General features: G+C 39.0%; 1 protein-coding gene across 2 annotated transcripts in view; it reads left to right on the plus strand.

Moving 5' to 3' along the window:
• The window catches only part of c6h8orf34 (chromosome 6 C8orf34 homolog), a 446972-nt gene that overhangs the window by 131658 nt on the left and 299628 nt on the right, over positions 1 to 15686 (plus strand). For both annotated transcript variants that reach the window (XM_051928738.1, XM_051928737.1), the window contains exons 2-3: positions 11962 to 12109; positions 15330 to 15461. In XM_051928738.1, coding sequence (XP_051784698.1) covers positions 11962 to 12109; positions 15330 to 15461 — 280 coding nt within the window. The remainder of the gene's footprint in view (positions 1 to 11961; positions 12110 to 15329; positions 15462 to 15686) is intronic.

Genomic DNA, 15686 nt, shown 5'->3' on the forward strand with positions numbered 1-15686 from the left:
GCTGAAAGATTATCTTCACGTTGCTCCCTGTGCAACTGCTTTGTCAAGCGACAAGCTTCCCGCACGGTGCTTCGCATACTTAAAAGCCTGAAGGGCATGTATTGATTTTTTATTGTTTGTTTTTCTCTGTCACTCTCTCTCTCTCTCTCTCTCTCTCTCTCTCTCTCTCTCTCTCTGACATTCTCTGCTCCTGACGGAGGGGGTGTGAGCAGAGGGGCTGTTTGCACACTGGCCTAGAGGATACGGACGCTCCTCTAAAAAATGCTGAAAGACTACCTTCACATTGCTGCCTTTCTTGCAGCTGCTTTGTCCGGCGGTGCTTCGCATACTTAAAAGCCAAACAGCCCTATTGATTTGTTTGCTTTTCTCTCTCTCTCTGACATTCTCTGCTCCTGATGCGCACTCCTTTGAAGAGGAAGATATGTTTGCATTCTTTTAATTGTGAGACGGAACTGTCATCTCTGTCTTGTCATGGAGCACAGTTTAAACTTTTGAAAAAGAGACAAATGTTTGTTTGCAGTGTTTGAATAACGTTCCTGTCTCTCTACAACTTCCTGTGTTTCTGTGCAAATCTGTGACCCAAGCATGACAATATAAAAGTAACCATATAAACATATGGTTTCTACTTCGTGGATTTTCACCTTTCGCGGGGGGTTCTGGAACGCAACCCCCGCGATCGAAGAGGAATTACTGTATTTTGCTTATATTCGAGTATATACGGTACTAGAAGAACATTTTCACCTGCTTAAATACAAAGGATATACCAGAAATTAGTGATGCCTGCTGTATCCTGCAGTATACAAAGAACATCAAGAACCCACATATTAAAGTGGTGTTTTGTTTTCAGGCAAAAGTAATTCTACAACTGAAATGGTGAGAAACCACATTAGACTGTTTACCATGCTAGTTAGATTGTAAGAGCCACAAAATGCTGATGTACTGCTGAGTCATTTCTTGAAATGTACAACTTGAAAACAAACATGTACACTGATGCACCAGGTAACTCTCTGATAGGGCTTGCTACTGAGAAAATGACCTAAAATATTCATCAGTTTGCTGGTCACTTGCTCGATTGTTTTCAGTGTTTCAGCCTTAGAGGTCAGATATTAACCTTTTAAAATAAGAGGTCATGTCATAGAAAAATAAGATGTTCACTATTAACTGATGTGTTCTCTGGGCTTCTAACAGAAAGTAACACTTTCCGCTCTCGTATACTGGAGGTTGTGAAAATGCTCCTTACCATTAGTGCAAACTCTGCACAGTTTAAAAATGATTTTTTCAGGCCTCATCCTTATCTTTACTAATATGAAGATCCATTTAATGTTCCAAGCATGACAGTCATATACAAAGATCAGTTGCTGTGGTTGACTAATGGTGTATGACTCTGTAAAACAGGGGTGTCTAACTCCAGTCCTGGTGGGCCACAGTGGCTGTATGTTTTCATTCTAAGCCTTTCCATAATCAGCAAGCAAGTTTTTCCCTTCATTTTTATAGCCCTGTTTTTAAGGATTCACTTCTCTAAATTGATTTGTTTCTTCATTAAATGGCAGCCAAACAGAAATGAGATGTGAAATGAGCCAACAGATGACCAGCTAAATTGGAATGCCAGAATCCAGTCAATTTCAATCCAACCAGATTCTTAATGAGAGGCCAGTTCTTGCTGTTAATTAAAGCCATTACTGAATATCATGACTTGTTGCTGCTCTTGTTCTGCCACAGCAGACTGTTGATTTTCTGTTTTTTCTAAGACCACCGTCAAGATGTTTTGGTGACCTGAGCAGACCAACTTGACCTAGACTTTCACCTTTCTTTATTTTCAGGTTAGCTGGTCATGTGGCATCTTGTTTTGTGTCTCATTATTGTTTTCCTGCTCATTAAGCAAAAACAAACAACTAAGGGGTCTGAGTCACGTCAATTAAAACTAAGGCGAAACAAGTTCATCAGCAGCAGAAATGTCAATGTCAATTTATTTATATAGCACATTTAAAACAACATAGGAATGCTGTGGCCAAAGTGCTTTACAATAATAGAAGAAAAAAAACAATTAACATAAATAACAAATAGAAATAAAATAAATGAACTCACTAATTAAGAAGATGGTTAGAATAATAACCTGCAGCCTCTGCGGCCCACCAGGACTGGAGTTGGACACTCCTGCTGTAAAGGATATATTGCAATTCAAAATAACAGTGATGGTCAAACTGGTGCTTTTTTGACAGAGAATCTAATTGCTGCAGTGTAAATTAGATATGAAAACTAAATTTGAGAATACAGTATTAATGCAGTGTTTCATTTCATCTTTAATAAATTTTTATGTAGAGTGGAAGACTACCATGCATCAACATGACTATCCTTTAAAAATCATTTATTTTGTTTAAAAGAAATTCCCTTCCATGATGCTGATTGTGTTTATATTTTGGTAGAGTAGAGCTATGCACTTGTGTATAAACAAAAAAAAATTATGAAAAACATTGCTGTAAAGAATTGCATTTAACTATCTATACTGTATATAAAGCTGCGCTACCAGAAAGTGAACCTGACCGCTCCACTGACAGACTGAGGAGATCGTTCCTCCCCCAAACTATGCGACTCTTGAATTCCACCCGGGTGGAGTGGGGGTGGGGGTAAACGTTAACATTATTCAAAGTTATTGTCTGTTTTTACCTACAGTTTTATTACTCTTTTAATGAAATATTTTTTTTGTATCAGTATGCTGCTGCTGGAGTATGTGAATTTGCTTGGCTTTTCCCTTGGGATTAATAAAGTATTCTATCTATCTATCTATCTATCTATCTATCTATCTATCTATCTATCTATCTATCTATCTATCTATCTATCTATCTATCTATCTATCTATCTATCTATCTATCTATCTATCTATCTATCTATCTATCTATCTATCTATCTATCTATCTATCTATCTATCTATCTATCTATCTATCTATCTATCTATCTATCTATCTATCTATCTATCTATCTATCTATCTATCGCAAATCTTATAGCCCAGCAGACTGCCATATGCATTTACAATTTCACCTCACTATACAGATTTAACTTCATGAATGTGAGGTGGCTTGCCTAGTTTCCCAAAGTTCAAATATCAGGCTACAAGCACAATAACTCTCCCACTCACCTTCCTGTCTCCTGTACGTTTATAATTTCCTCCTTATGTTAAATAACCACTCTTGCGAGACTTGTGGTCTCTTGAGATTATTGCGAGAAAAACATGGACCAGGAGATGAAAAATGTAGGGCAAAAATATTTCTCAGAACCAAGCAAAGTAACTTAACCAAGAAAAATCAGAGATCTGACATATAAAACCAAAAGTGCAAAACCAGAATTAAAGTCAAAAGGCAAAAACATACTGCTAGGGCATACTGTACCTGTTGAGAAACTATCAGTACGATTTTAGAAAAATAGGACATGTATCCACAGAGGGATGATGAATGTTGTGATCACCATCACATTTATATTATCACTTTCTGTGATGTAGGCAACACGACAAACCTGGTCAAATGGCACAACATGGATCATCATGAAAACCAAAAAAAAACAGATAAAATAAATGTTATTAAAACAAGTTAAAATGAAAAGTGAAATAGAAACACATAATCCTAGACCCTAGAAAACTATGAACTGAGTCAATTAACATGTATAAAATGCACGTAATAACAAAACTTCATTAAAATACAGGACATGCTGCTCACAGTTGTTAGTGTATCCTCTGAGCGTCAGTAGGCTTTGTACCTAGGAATCAAGTTACCCAAATTATTCTATAACATTTCAGTAGTTATTTACCACTCTGATGGTGATATTTCTGATCATAAAATAGGTCATTACGATAGCAATTGGTGGGAAGAATTCATAATTAATTACAGAATTATGGTATTTGAGGGTTACTCTAGAGTGACTCTTACTCTTGCACGATTTGCTCAAAAACTAAACGGCACATCGTCATCTCATAACAGATTTTGATAACAGTTTAATACTTTTTTCATAACAGTTTCGAGTTTTGGTATTTTTCCGTCCAGCCATTTTAGCTCTAGACTGTCCTCAAGAAACACTGGCACACAGACAGACACACACACACCCATCATTGAGATTTCAATATTTTCAGTATCAGGGGACCGTAAAATATTGAGATCCGTCGAAAACCAGAGATCAAAATTTTTGACAAATTTAAACCTTTTGCTCCTCTACCACTGCGGTGGGTTGGCACCATGCCCAGGATTGGTTCCTGCCTTGTGCACTGTGTTGGCTGGGATTGGCTCCAGCAGACCCCTGTGACCCTGTGTTCGGATTCAGCGGGTTGGAAAATGGATGGATGGATGGATGCTCCTCTACCATAGACAATAGGTTATTGTGTGGAAGGGCTCAAAGCAAAAATGTGCAATGGGATGTGATCTGAGGGGAATGCACATTGCCAAGTGCATGATGATCAGAATTTGGAGATACAGCAGCCTCTGTGCAGGTGATGGACAAAGGTTAACCTGAGTCTCTACACATCCATATTTCTTTATTAAGAAAAACCTTTACTCCTATGAATATAAAGCAGGCTTGGAGAGTCAGTTAGGGTTGCATGTGTTTATTTATTTTTATCACTTTCCTTCAGTGTACAAGTGAATAAAGTCTTAAACCTCACTCTCAATTCTGCACCTGCTGCTGGAGTACCTCTTTTCAATATAAGAAAGGACCTGTGGGTGTTTAGTAGCCTTTTTAGATATCTCGGAACTAAATTATTCATTCAGATAGTTCACGTTTCTTTAGTGATGGTTGATAGACTGCTTCAGCAATACAACCAGACATTTTGTTTTAGAAAGATTCTTCATGATGTGCTAGAAAGTATTTTTCTCATTTTTATTCTTAATTGAGCTTGCCCATAGTTTGCAGCAGCAGTGTGATTAAATGTATTTTAAAGTAGATTATCTTTCCTCAGTGTCTGAGTACACCTGACAGCTCTTCTACTTTTAAGATTCAAGATTCTACTATTAAGATTCTGTTAAGATTCAGCTCATCTTCTATTAAGATTCATCATTCAAGAATGATTAAAGGCCCCATTATATAGTATAGTGTACACAAGTAGCCACTTTTAGTACACCTTTTTAGTACATCTGCCCTTCACTTGTAATGAACTGCTCGGTCAGTGCCAGTATAACATATTTGCAGTCTATGTGACACAGTTCAGGGGAAGAATGGGTAAGCTTAAAGATTTAAGTGACTTTGAATGTGGCATTCATAGTGTGTTCCAGACATACCAACAAAAGCACATTAAAGTCAACAAACCTACTTTTTAGGGGTTTTTGCTCACAATACGATACTGTTATTGGGCTACCATCCACAAACATTCAGCCCATGGTGGTTCTATTGTCAGAAGATAGACGTTCGATGTAAGAGGCTAAATGAGGCTAGTCAGTCACCAAACAAATGAGAACAGCAGTGGTGACCAAAAAGGTATAGTGGAATGCTTGGCTTGCCTTACTTTGTCATTGTAGAATTTGATGACTCAACAGAGGCAGATGGTTTTCAGTGAAAAATAAAGTGCAGTTGTAGTGAGCTAAGGAATATATTCTTGGAACAACAGAGGACTGGAAAATGTAGCTTTATGGTTTGAATTCCAGCTTCTTTCTGCAGGTGCGAGCTGATGGCAAAGATCTCTAGACTCCGAGTATTGATCTTGTTGGTTGTCACCAGTACTAACTGGTGGGCGGTGGCCGATTACAGGTGTGGGATGTGTTACTGTGGTACACATTCATTGTATTCACCAAAGCAATGTTTGGATACCTTGGATTTCTGAGTAGGTTTATATTTTAATACCAGAAGAGTACCGAAATGCCATTAGGATTTTCAGCAATTCAGTTTCCATTTCCATTTATACCGTAAGCCTTAGAAACCCGTATGATAAATACAAATGTAATGTGAAACAAGCTCAGTGGATACAATGCATACAACATTTAGCAAATCATTTGGACCTCGTTTGAAACTTGCACTGTCATTAAATTTAATTTCATCTCATAGTCTTTAAGATGGAAATATGGTATTAATATATGCGCCTAAACTCTTTTTCAGAATTGTGTCTTGACTTAATATTTTAACATTGTTGATTCCAGTTTGTCATACTTGACACTTCATTTTTCGCCTTGCCTATCTTTTTGATTAATTTTCCTAATTTCTTAGCTACTTACAAAAGGAGATGTTCTCACCTCTATTTTAATGACACCTGTATATTTCACAAATCTATCTACTCATAATATCACATCCAAATCTCTGTTTAAACTAATAAAAAGTAATTATCTTAACTGTGTTAAGGGCATCTAGCTGAATAATTAATGTAACCTATGGAATATTTTTATTGAATTTATAGGACCCTAAGAGCTAGTTGACACTAACATGGATATGTTTGACAATACATCTTTTATTCAATTAGGCCATCCATCCACACTAAAATGGTATTTTTGACCACTGAAAAACCTACTGTTTTGGAAAAAGCTCTTCAGAGTGTGTAGATCTGAAAACGCTGGGTTCTGCATAGTAGTGTGGATGGTGAAAACTGAGCTTTTCAGATATGCTGACTGTATGTGTAGCTACTGGTGTGTAAGGCAGGATCAAGCAAGTGTCAAACATATGCCGAAAGGAATCTTTCAGTCCACAAGTTCGTTTTAAAAGATTTAGTAAAAATTCAAAGCAAAGGGTCCCCACAAGAATAAAGTTAAAAGATGGCTACACACGTAGATTAAAAGGCAAAATAGGAAAAAATGTCTCTTCTCTAAACTTAGCTTTTCTTGTCAAACTTTAGTTTTTCTATACTTAAAGATGCTTTACTTCTCCTTCAGTATGCTCTAAATGTACAGCACTGCATGTTCAATAGATCACATTGCATTTCATACTATTAGGCACATGTTAGGGTGCGTGAGGCACAGTTTAAAGCCGTGTGCCCTTGTTGCCTTTTACATGGCAAGGCAAGTCACCAACTGAGGCTAATCTATAGTCGGAGAGGCAAATAGTTAGAATATACCAATTCACTTCAACTTGTGGGGGTTGTAAAGGACCTCCCATAGACTATGCACCAATATATAGGCAAACATTTCAAGTAACTTAAATAACTAGCTAATGGCTCTTACGGTATGATTGCCATATGATGAGGCACTAATTTCAGTTTTGTACCTGTCTTCTCATCTACTATGGAGGATAGTCAATCACTAAATTTTTAGCCTTAGCTGTTTTTGCTGTATTTATTTTGGTAGGACTCCCAATCTGTATTGTTCAACTCTTTCCTAAGCTTATACTCACTTATAACCTTTAAGAAAATTTGTATTTCATCTTCTGTCAAGACAAGGAAATCCTTTCTCTCCTTTTCCATTTATATTGCTCAGTAAACAAACAGTGAACTTGGTTAATGAACTGTGTATGCCCAAAAGGCAAGATTTACACATTTGTGGCATTTTCAGTGTGGATGACAAACTTTTATAAAATGACCTGAAAACACTTGTACAAATAGAAAACTTTTGAAATGGAACTGAGATTTTTATATTTATTTCTGTTAGTGAGGAAAAAGCCTAAATAAACTGGGAGGTTGCTTTTTTTCCTTCTTCTCTGGTTCTGTTGTCCCTTGTATCCTCCTTAGCATTTTGTTTACCCCCAGAAAAATGATTCAAAAACATTGAAATATTTTTAGAGATAACAATTTTATTGTGTATAGCAGAAACATGTAAATAACAAAACGTTAACATAAACAACAGTAGGAAAGGTATGTGTAGCTTTCACTGCTGTACTGATACAGATTTAGTACACATCCTTCATGTGATTTATTTTTAGGCAGTCGCCAATAAACGGCCTGATGATGCTATTAGGACAGTAGAAGTGTGTTTCTTTGCACACTTATAACATTTTTTTCTTTTGCTTGAGCATGAGAGGGTGCAAAGACAGTGCCTGAACCACATGATCAATGCACCCTTTGTATTATTTTGGGCTAAAACAGTGCAACGCTTAGTGACTTCCACATTTCCCCTGATATGAATAACAGTTGCTGCATTGTGAACAGTGCTTAGGAGGCTATCATCTTTCTTGTGATTCTACTTGATTGCAATCGTTTTTCCTTTTTGCTATACACCAAGGTGGTTCAGTGGTACATTGCCATATACATCAGTGTCACTATTCATGTCAATTTACGATGTCCAGTTCACATTGCCATCATCATTGCTTGGCGCAACGAATGGGTCAGTTTCAGTTTGTTCTAAAGCTGACTTTACAACTTCTTGTTTACATGCCGTTGTGTTTTGGCAAAACCTAGAATTATTCATGTTTTTTTTTTTTTGTAGCATGATGTTACTTTTTCCAGTACATGGCAGAAGAATACTGTCCCATCAGTTATCTGAGGTTAATGCTGTAAAATGTATCATTACACATCACCCCTAATCGTATATACATAGAATTCTGAGCCTGAGTCATACTCGGGATTAGTGCCAAGGAGGTTAAATCCATTTTTCCTGCCTTTTATTGCCAATAATGTGATTATAATTTGTCAGGAAGCTGTTACCTCTTCTTTCCACTCCTGATTTATTTCCTTAACAGTAAGTGGCAATTTGGCCCTTCTCAGGATCACATCTGACAATTGGGGTCAAGGCTAAATTGTTGTACTCCTGATTTCTAAGAATGTAGCTAAAGCCCACCTAGCTTCACATTATCTTTCTATTGCTATTCGGTAAGTGAGGTGATCTGGAACAACTCTGATAGTTCTTTCAGACGCCGGCGTGAGTCACAGCCTTTCCTGCAGCTCCGTGTACGACTTTATCTTTTTACCTTTTTCTCTACTTCACTGATCACTCCTACCACTTTCTTTTATGTAGACTCGTTTCCTGGACACTTTTTACTACTTGGACATGGATTTTTACACGCCGAGACTCATCTATTCAGGTAGTCAGCTTCTAGTGCTGAGAATAAAGGCCCATGCCGGTGTGGTTCCCTATTTACCTTTCAAAGTAAGAAGGCCGTATCATAGCAGCAGAGCTGGTGCTAAACTAAAGGCTAAGTGGCTAGCGAAGAAGTGACGATACAAGCCTTCTGTGATCCTGGTAAATGTGAAATCACTACCAAATAAGATCGACGAACTGGCTGCGCTGGTGAAAAACGTCAGGACCTACAGAGAATGCAGTTGTTTGTGTTTTTGTGAAACATGGCTAACAACTAGCATCCCAGATGCTAACGTGGAGCTACCTGGGTTTAGCACAGTTGGAGCAGACAGAGACACAAATACCTGCGGGAAGCGGAAAGGAGGAGGACTCGCTCTCTATGTGAATACAAGGTGGTGCAGTAGGAAAATAGGGGAAATAGAATTATTGACCTACTATATGCAAACGTTAAAGACGCATACAATGCCACCCCGCTGCCAGCGCTTGGGAAAGCAGATCATAACCTGGTTCTGCATCAGCCTCACTACAAACCAGGAGTGAGGGAACTACCTACAACCACATCCTCATTCAGGAAGTGGTCTCCTGTGGCAGAGCAGGCTATGAGAGACTGCTTTGGAACTACGGACTGGGATATCCTGCAGGGGGTCACATAGTGAGAACATTGAGGAGGTTGTTGGCTGCACTACTGACTACATCAACTTCTGTATGGACATTGTAGTTCCAGTAAGAACAGTACGCTGCTATGCCAGCAACAAGCCATGGATTACATGTGACATCAAGGGCCTTTTGAACCAGAAGAAAAGTGCTTTTAAAGGCGGTGATCAGCAAGAGCTCAAGCGCGTGCAGAAGGAACTCCGAGTCCAGCTCAGGGCGGCGAAGGAGCAGTACAGGAGAAAGCTGGAGCAGAAGTTGCAGAATAACAGCATGAAGGAAGTGTGGGATGGGATGAAGATCATCACTGGCTGCAGCTCAAAGCGGGGTGCCTCCATCAAGAGAGACAGGGAGAAAGCAAACCTGATCAACTTTTTTAGCAGGTTTGACCACCCTATCCCACTCTCACTCTCACCTCAGAATACTGCATACTCCACCCATCCTTCTGCTAATACTAGCATAGGAGAGAGTTTCCCCCCACCCACAATTACAGCAGCCCAGGTAAGCAGAGAACTGAGGAGACTTCGTGCCAGCAAAGCAGTGGGTCCAGATGGAGTTTCACCACGACTGCTGAAGGCCTGTGCGCTGGAGCTGTGGAGTCCTCTACAGCGCATCTTCAGCCTGAGCCTGGAACAGGGGAGAGTCCCGAGGCTTTGGGAAACATCTTGCATCACCCCAGTCCCAAAGGTATCACGTCCTGGTGAGCTGAATGACTTCTGGCCTGTCGCCCTGACGTCATATGTGATGAAGACCATGGAGTGGCTGCTGCTTCACCAGCTGAGGCCATAGGTCCACCACGCCCTCAACCCTCTGCAGTTCACATACCAGGAGAAGGTGGGAGCGGAAGGATGCCATCATCTACATGCTACACCGATCCCTCTCCCACTTGGACAGAGGCAGTGGTGCTGTAAGAATTATGTTTCTGGACTTCTGTAGCTCCTTCAACACCATCCAACCTCTGCTCCTTAGGGACAGGCTGACAGAGATGGGAGTAGATTCATATCTGGTGGCATGGATCGTGGACTATCTTACAGACAGACCAGTATGTGTGTCTCGGGAACTGCAGGTCTGACATTGTGATCAGCAGCACAGGAGCACTGCAGGGGACTGTACTTTCTCCGGTCCTGTTCAGCCTATATACATCGGACTTCCAATACAACTCAGAGTCCTGCCACGTGCAAAAGTTCGTTGATGACACTGCTATCGTGGGCTGCATCAGGAGTGAGCAGGAGGAGGAGTATAGGAACCTAATCAAGAACTTTGTTAAATGGTGCGACTCAAACCCCCTACAACTGAACACCAGCAAAACCAAGGAGCTGGTGGTGGATTTTAGGAGGACCAGGCCCCTCATGGACCCCGTGATCATCAGAGGTGACTTTGTGCAGAGGGTGCAGACCTATAAATACCTGGGAGTGCAACTGGATGATAAATTGGACTGGACTGCCAATACTGATGCTCTGTGTAAGAAAGGACAGAGCAGACTATACAGTACTTCCTTGGAAGGCTGGCGTCCTTCAACATCTGCAATAAGATGCTGCAGATGTTCTATCAGACGGTTGTGGTGAGCGCCCTCTTCTACGTGGTGGTGTGCTGGGGAGGCAGCATAAAGAAGAAATTGTCATGCCTGGACAAACTGGTGAGGAAGGCTGGCTCTATTGTAGGCACGGAGCTAGACAGTTTGACATCTGTGGCAGAGCGATGGGCACTGAGCAGGCTCCTGTCAATCATGGAGAATCCACTGCATCAACTAAACAGTATCATCTCCAGACAGAGGAGCAGCTTCAGCGACAGACTTATGTCACTGTCTTGCTCCACTGACACACTGAGAAGATCGGTCCTACCCCACACTACACGACTCTTCAATTCCATGGGGGGAGGTAAATGTTAACCTTATACAATGTTATTGACTGTTATACCTGCCTTGCACTCTCCACCTTGCACTTTTTAACTTGTACTGCATTTTTATCAATCTTTAATTAATATTGTTTTTATCAGTATGCTGCTGCTGGAGTATGTGAATTTCCCCTTGGGATTAATAAAGTGTCTGTCTATCTGTCTATGAACTGGCGCAAATCAACATTTACAGTACATGTCTGTTTATCAAGGTCTAATTTGAGGTGTGAGGAACTGTGAATTACCTGAACATTTTAATTTGTTTTTTTAATCGTGTTTCTAAGAATGTGTGTATCTTTGCTGTAAAACATCAATGCTCTTAGCTTTAAAATCAAAATCTTGACAATATGTTTTAAAAAAAACATTGCTCTAACCTGGTAGAGATGTACTGTATTGTGAGTCTCATTAATGATGTTGATGCGGATGTATTCAAGTTAACCATCACGTCTGTATTTGTTTGCCAGTCACTAATTAACATTCAGCTCTCCTCTTTTCATGTTGATCCAATAGGAAATGATGACCAAACTGATATCCGAGACCCCCGACCATCCTATTCCTTTTCTAATAAATCATCTGCAGACCAAACAAGGGAGTCCAGGCAAGCTGCAAAGAACACTTTCAGGATCTGCAGCTCTCTGGGCAGAGAGTGGCACTACAGGTGTGTTTTTGTGACTAAAATGATCATTTCTAACATATGCTTCACTAAGCCTTTTCCTTACTTATCGTGCTGTGCATGGCTGAGACCATTGTTCATATACAAAGAAATACAAATTAGGTGTTGTCAGTGTTTGAACCTGCAGTTGCAGCGTTTCTTTTATAGATTTTCAGTCTGCATGATGAAATAGAATGAGTCTGTGTTGCATTCCACATTTCACCCCTCATGTTGAAAGAAAGCAGACTTTTCAATTTCCAGTTGATGATTTCCTCCAGTTAATCTGAAGTACTGACATTTCTTTCGCATGTACATAACCAATTCAATAAACCAGCAGGAATATGTGTTTAGTATTTGTTAAGAAAGTATGCAAAAATAATTTATTTCCAGGAAAAGTAAGAAAAAGCATTATAGTCCGCTTTAGAGTCAGGGGCAGCAGTCTATTATAGGGTCCATTCAGGCACTCACCCATAATTACATTGGGCCCACTAACGTAACCTGCTTGTTTTTATTACATGGGAGGGAAAAAATTGATTACCCAGGAAAAACACCCACACTTACAAAGTTATGAAAAGTCTACGGAGAAAGCAACTTGGTGAAAACTTCAAATGGACGGCAGTGGATCAGTAGGCAATGTCACGAACTACTGCGCCATTGTGCCACCTTCTAATAATTATAAAGTGGTATACGTTGTATTAAAGCTTTAGTATCCAGTATCCTCTGGAATGGCCCAGTATAAAATATAATGTACTCAATATAAAATATCGTAATCTACTAGATAAAGTAACTTTACACCTTTAGTGTAGCTATGAAATGCATAGCATGTTTGAAAGAAACTTTTGTGTATGTATCTGCAAATGGTGGGACTATAATCCAGGGCTTCTTTATGGTCAGGCTCAGCAGTCCACAGTCTTCATTACAGGGCTCCTGGTTCAGCTCCATAACAGTTATTCTACAGGTTAGATGGCGCTACTAAATACTGACTTAATTAAGTAATCAGTTATTTTCTGTTTTATATTTTAATTAGTTTAATTAGTTTACATCATTTTGCACATATCCATTTCCTTTTCACATTAAATAGTCTTTTTCCATTGATCAGTGTCAAAAAAGACAAATTAAATCTATTGTGATTCAATGTTGTTTAATATTAATGAAATTTACAAATAGAGAGTGTGATGCTGTCCTCTGGATTATTATTTGGTATAAATCTGAATTTAAAGTTTGTTTAGTAAGAGTAGCTTCATGGCACCAAATATTATCTCTTCCATGCTTACCAAAAGGGTCAAGGTTATTGTGCCTGTAGGACATTTTAAATTTTAGGCATTTTAGTCTGTGATCAAATATGCACATTTATGCTCCTCCATCTAGAAAATAACAGCCAGGCTCACTAATCCTTTAGGAAGGCATTTCTCATGAGTAGAAGTATTTTCCTGGTCATCTTCCTCAGAAAACCATAGTTTTTGAAACTTTGAGTTATGTAGAGGAGGGGTAAACACGGAGATTCACTGCACCAAAAGAAGTGTGACATAGTTCTGACCATTCTGCCGGTTCCCAACAACATGGAGTAATGTCAAAAATATTCTATATTTATTTTGTGTTTCAGTGAAATGGGCAAAATGAAGGCATAATGTAATTTAGAATTCAAAGTATCCGAATTAACAAAATCATATAAAGACCAGGTTTGCTGACCCTTTGGGACTTCCTGCGCAGGTTCTTTCCTAGCTATGTGGTGCAGACTGACACACTTACCTCCTCTCCAAGCTCTCTAAGCAAACTCTCTTCTAATGCCGCATCTCTCCCTCAACCATAACCTCTTCCTCCCAACACTGAGCCACCACAAAACTGCTTATAGAGCCTAGCAAATAAAATCACTTCCAGGTTCAAAGGTGAGCCGCCTTTAGCTGCACAGCTAGTGTTCCATCTGGCGCTTCTCCTGGTGGCCCCTGCACCTCTAAGTTTGTATAACCCTTAAAGTGCTGACAAGATGACTATTGCTTGCACTCTCTCAATTATATTGAGCCTTACCTTGAAAAAGACCTTAATCTTCTTTTTTTTGTAATCAACTTTTTATTGAAGTTACACAAGAACACAACAGCCATTAAAGTCATACTGTATGTCAAAAATTTTAAAAATACTACAGCAATACCGGACCCATTCCACTACAGTCATTGACTTGGAAGAAGGCTTAACACACTACAATTCCAGAAGAGGACTATAAACTGAAGTGTTGTCCAGTGAATGAGCTGTATACCCTCTTAACCAAATTCTGAGGTTCTTTTTGAGATCCATTGGATGTTTGTTACTCACAGTATTTTAACAGTAACATGCTGTAGCAAGAATATAACCGAGAGACAGTGTTTACGTTTCCCACACTGGGATTTCTCTAGGAAGTCTTGTTTTTTGTATACCCCAAAGTCATACTCTGTTAAGATAGCCTCCTACTCTAAATTAGATGAGTAAAAGTGAGCATGTCCACCATTGTACTGGTGCCTCATCCAGGACTGGTACCTGCATTTGGCACCGAGATATGGCTGGGCCTGAGCTTCTATTGGAAAATCCCAGAACAAAACAACAGTTATAGCACCTGAGATTCACTAATTAACATATCAATTTTAACCTTAAAGAAAAAATTCTGGTAATTTTTGCATGGATGACGTATTTTCTGTCTGAAACCATTGCTTTACAAGAAATACCACAGGGCCAAACATGTCTAAAAACATTCCCTAAGTCACGTTTTTGAAGTGAAACTAAGTTGAATGATTGTATTTTCTTATTGTGGCAAGTCTCAGTGTCTACCTAGCAGATGTAACCTCCATCTTGTATAACCCTCTGATCTGTGAAGACAGAAAACATTTTTTGTGGCCTCTAACACATTTGTTAATTTTGCTGTAACACAAAACATGTACAGGGTCTAATCCCCTACATGGCCTGTAAATGTAAAATATATTTAAATTTAAATCTTAAAATAATTATTAAATTGACAAATGAAACACTAGGTGAGCGCAAAAGTAAAACCCTCACTAATCATACTGGAAGGCTGTAAATGGAAAACTACTTAATCTTCATTACACAAACACACACATGCTCCTAATAGCCAAGGAAAGGTAAGAACTGTGAATTGTGAGTGAACTGTTCCTTTAATTACTGATGAACTTAAATGTTTTATTTTGGTGACACCTGAACTTTGTGATATGTTAATGATGAGAGTTGTGCGTTTCTCTTCCAGAGAATAAAGGGGCTAGACGTGACTTCAGGAATTATGATAAGCCATGGCAAATTAATCCCAAAAAGCCCAAAAAGTCAAAGAGTGATCTAGCAGTTTCCAACATATCTCCACCTTCTCCGGAATCCAAATCATGTAAGCAAATTTGCATGCGCTAAAGTTACTGTTTGGACAAATAGTTAGAATTTGTGTGCTGTGTATTTTACAGAACATAGGAAACCAGGATTTAAAGAACATATTAAGTTTTTGGACATGCTTTGAAAGGATTTGTATTTCTTAGAATACCATCAAAAAACTTTGTCCTACCATTTCCACTTTTTAAGATTTTCTAATTCTAATTCAGTATGAAATGGTTCATAT

The sequence above is a fragment of the Erpetoichthys calabaricus genome, chromosome 6 (assembly GCF_900747795.2).
Source record: "Erpetoichthys calabaricus chromosome 6, fErpCal1.3, whole genome shotgun sequence".
NCBI classification, from domain to species: Eukaryota; Metazoa; Chordata; class Cladistia; order Polypteriformes; family Polypteridae; genus Erpetoichthys; species Erpetoichthys calabaricus.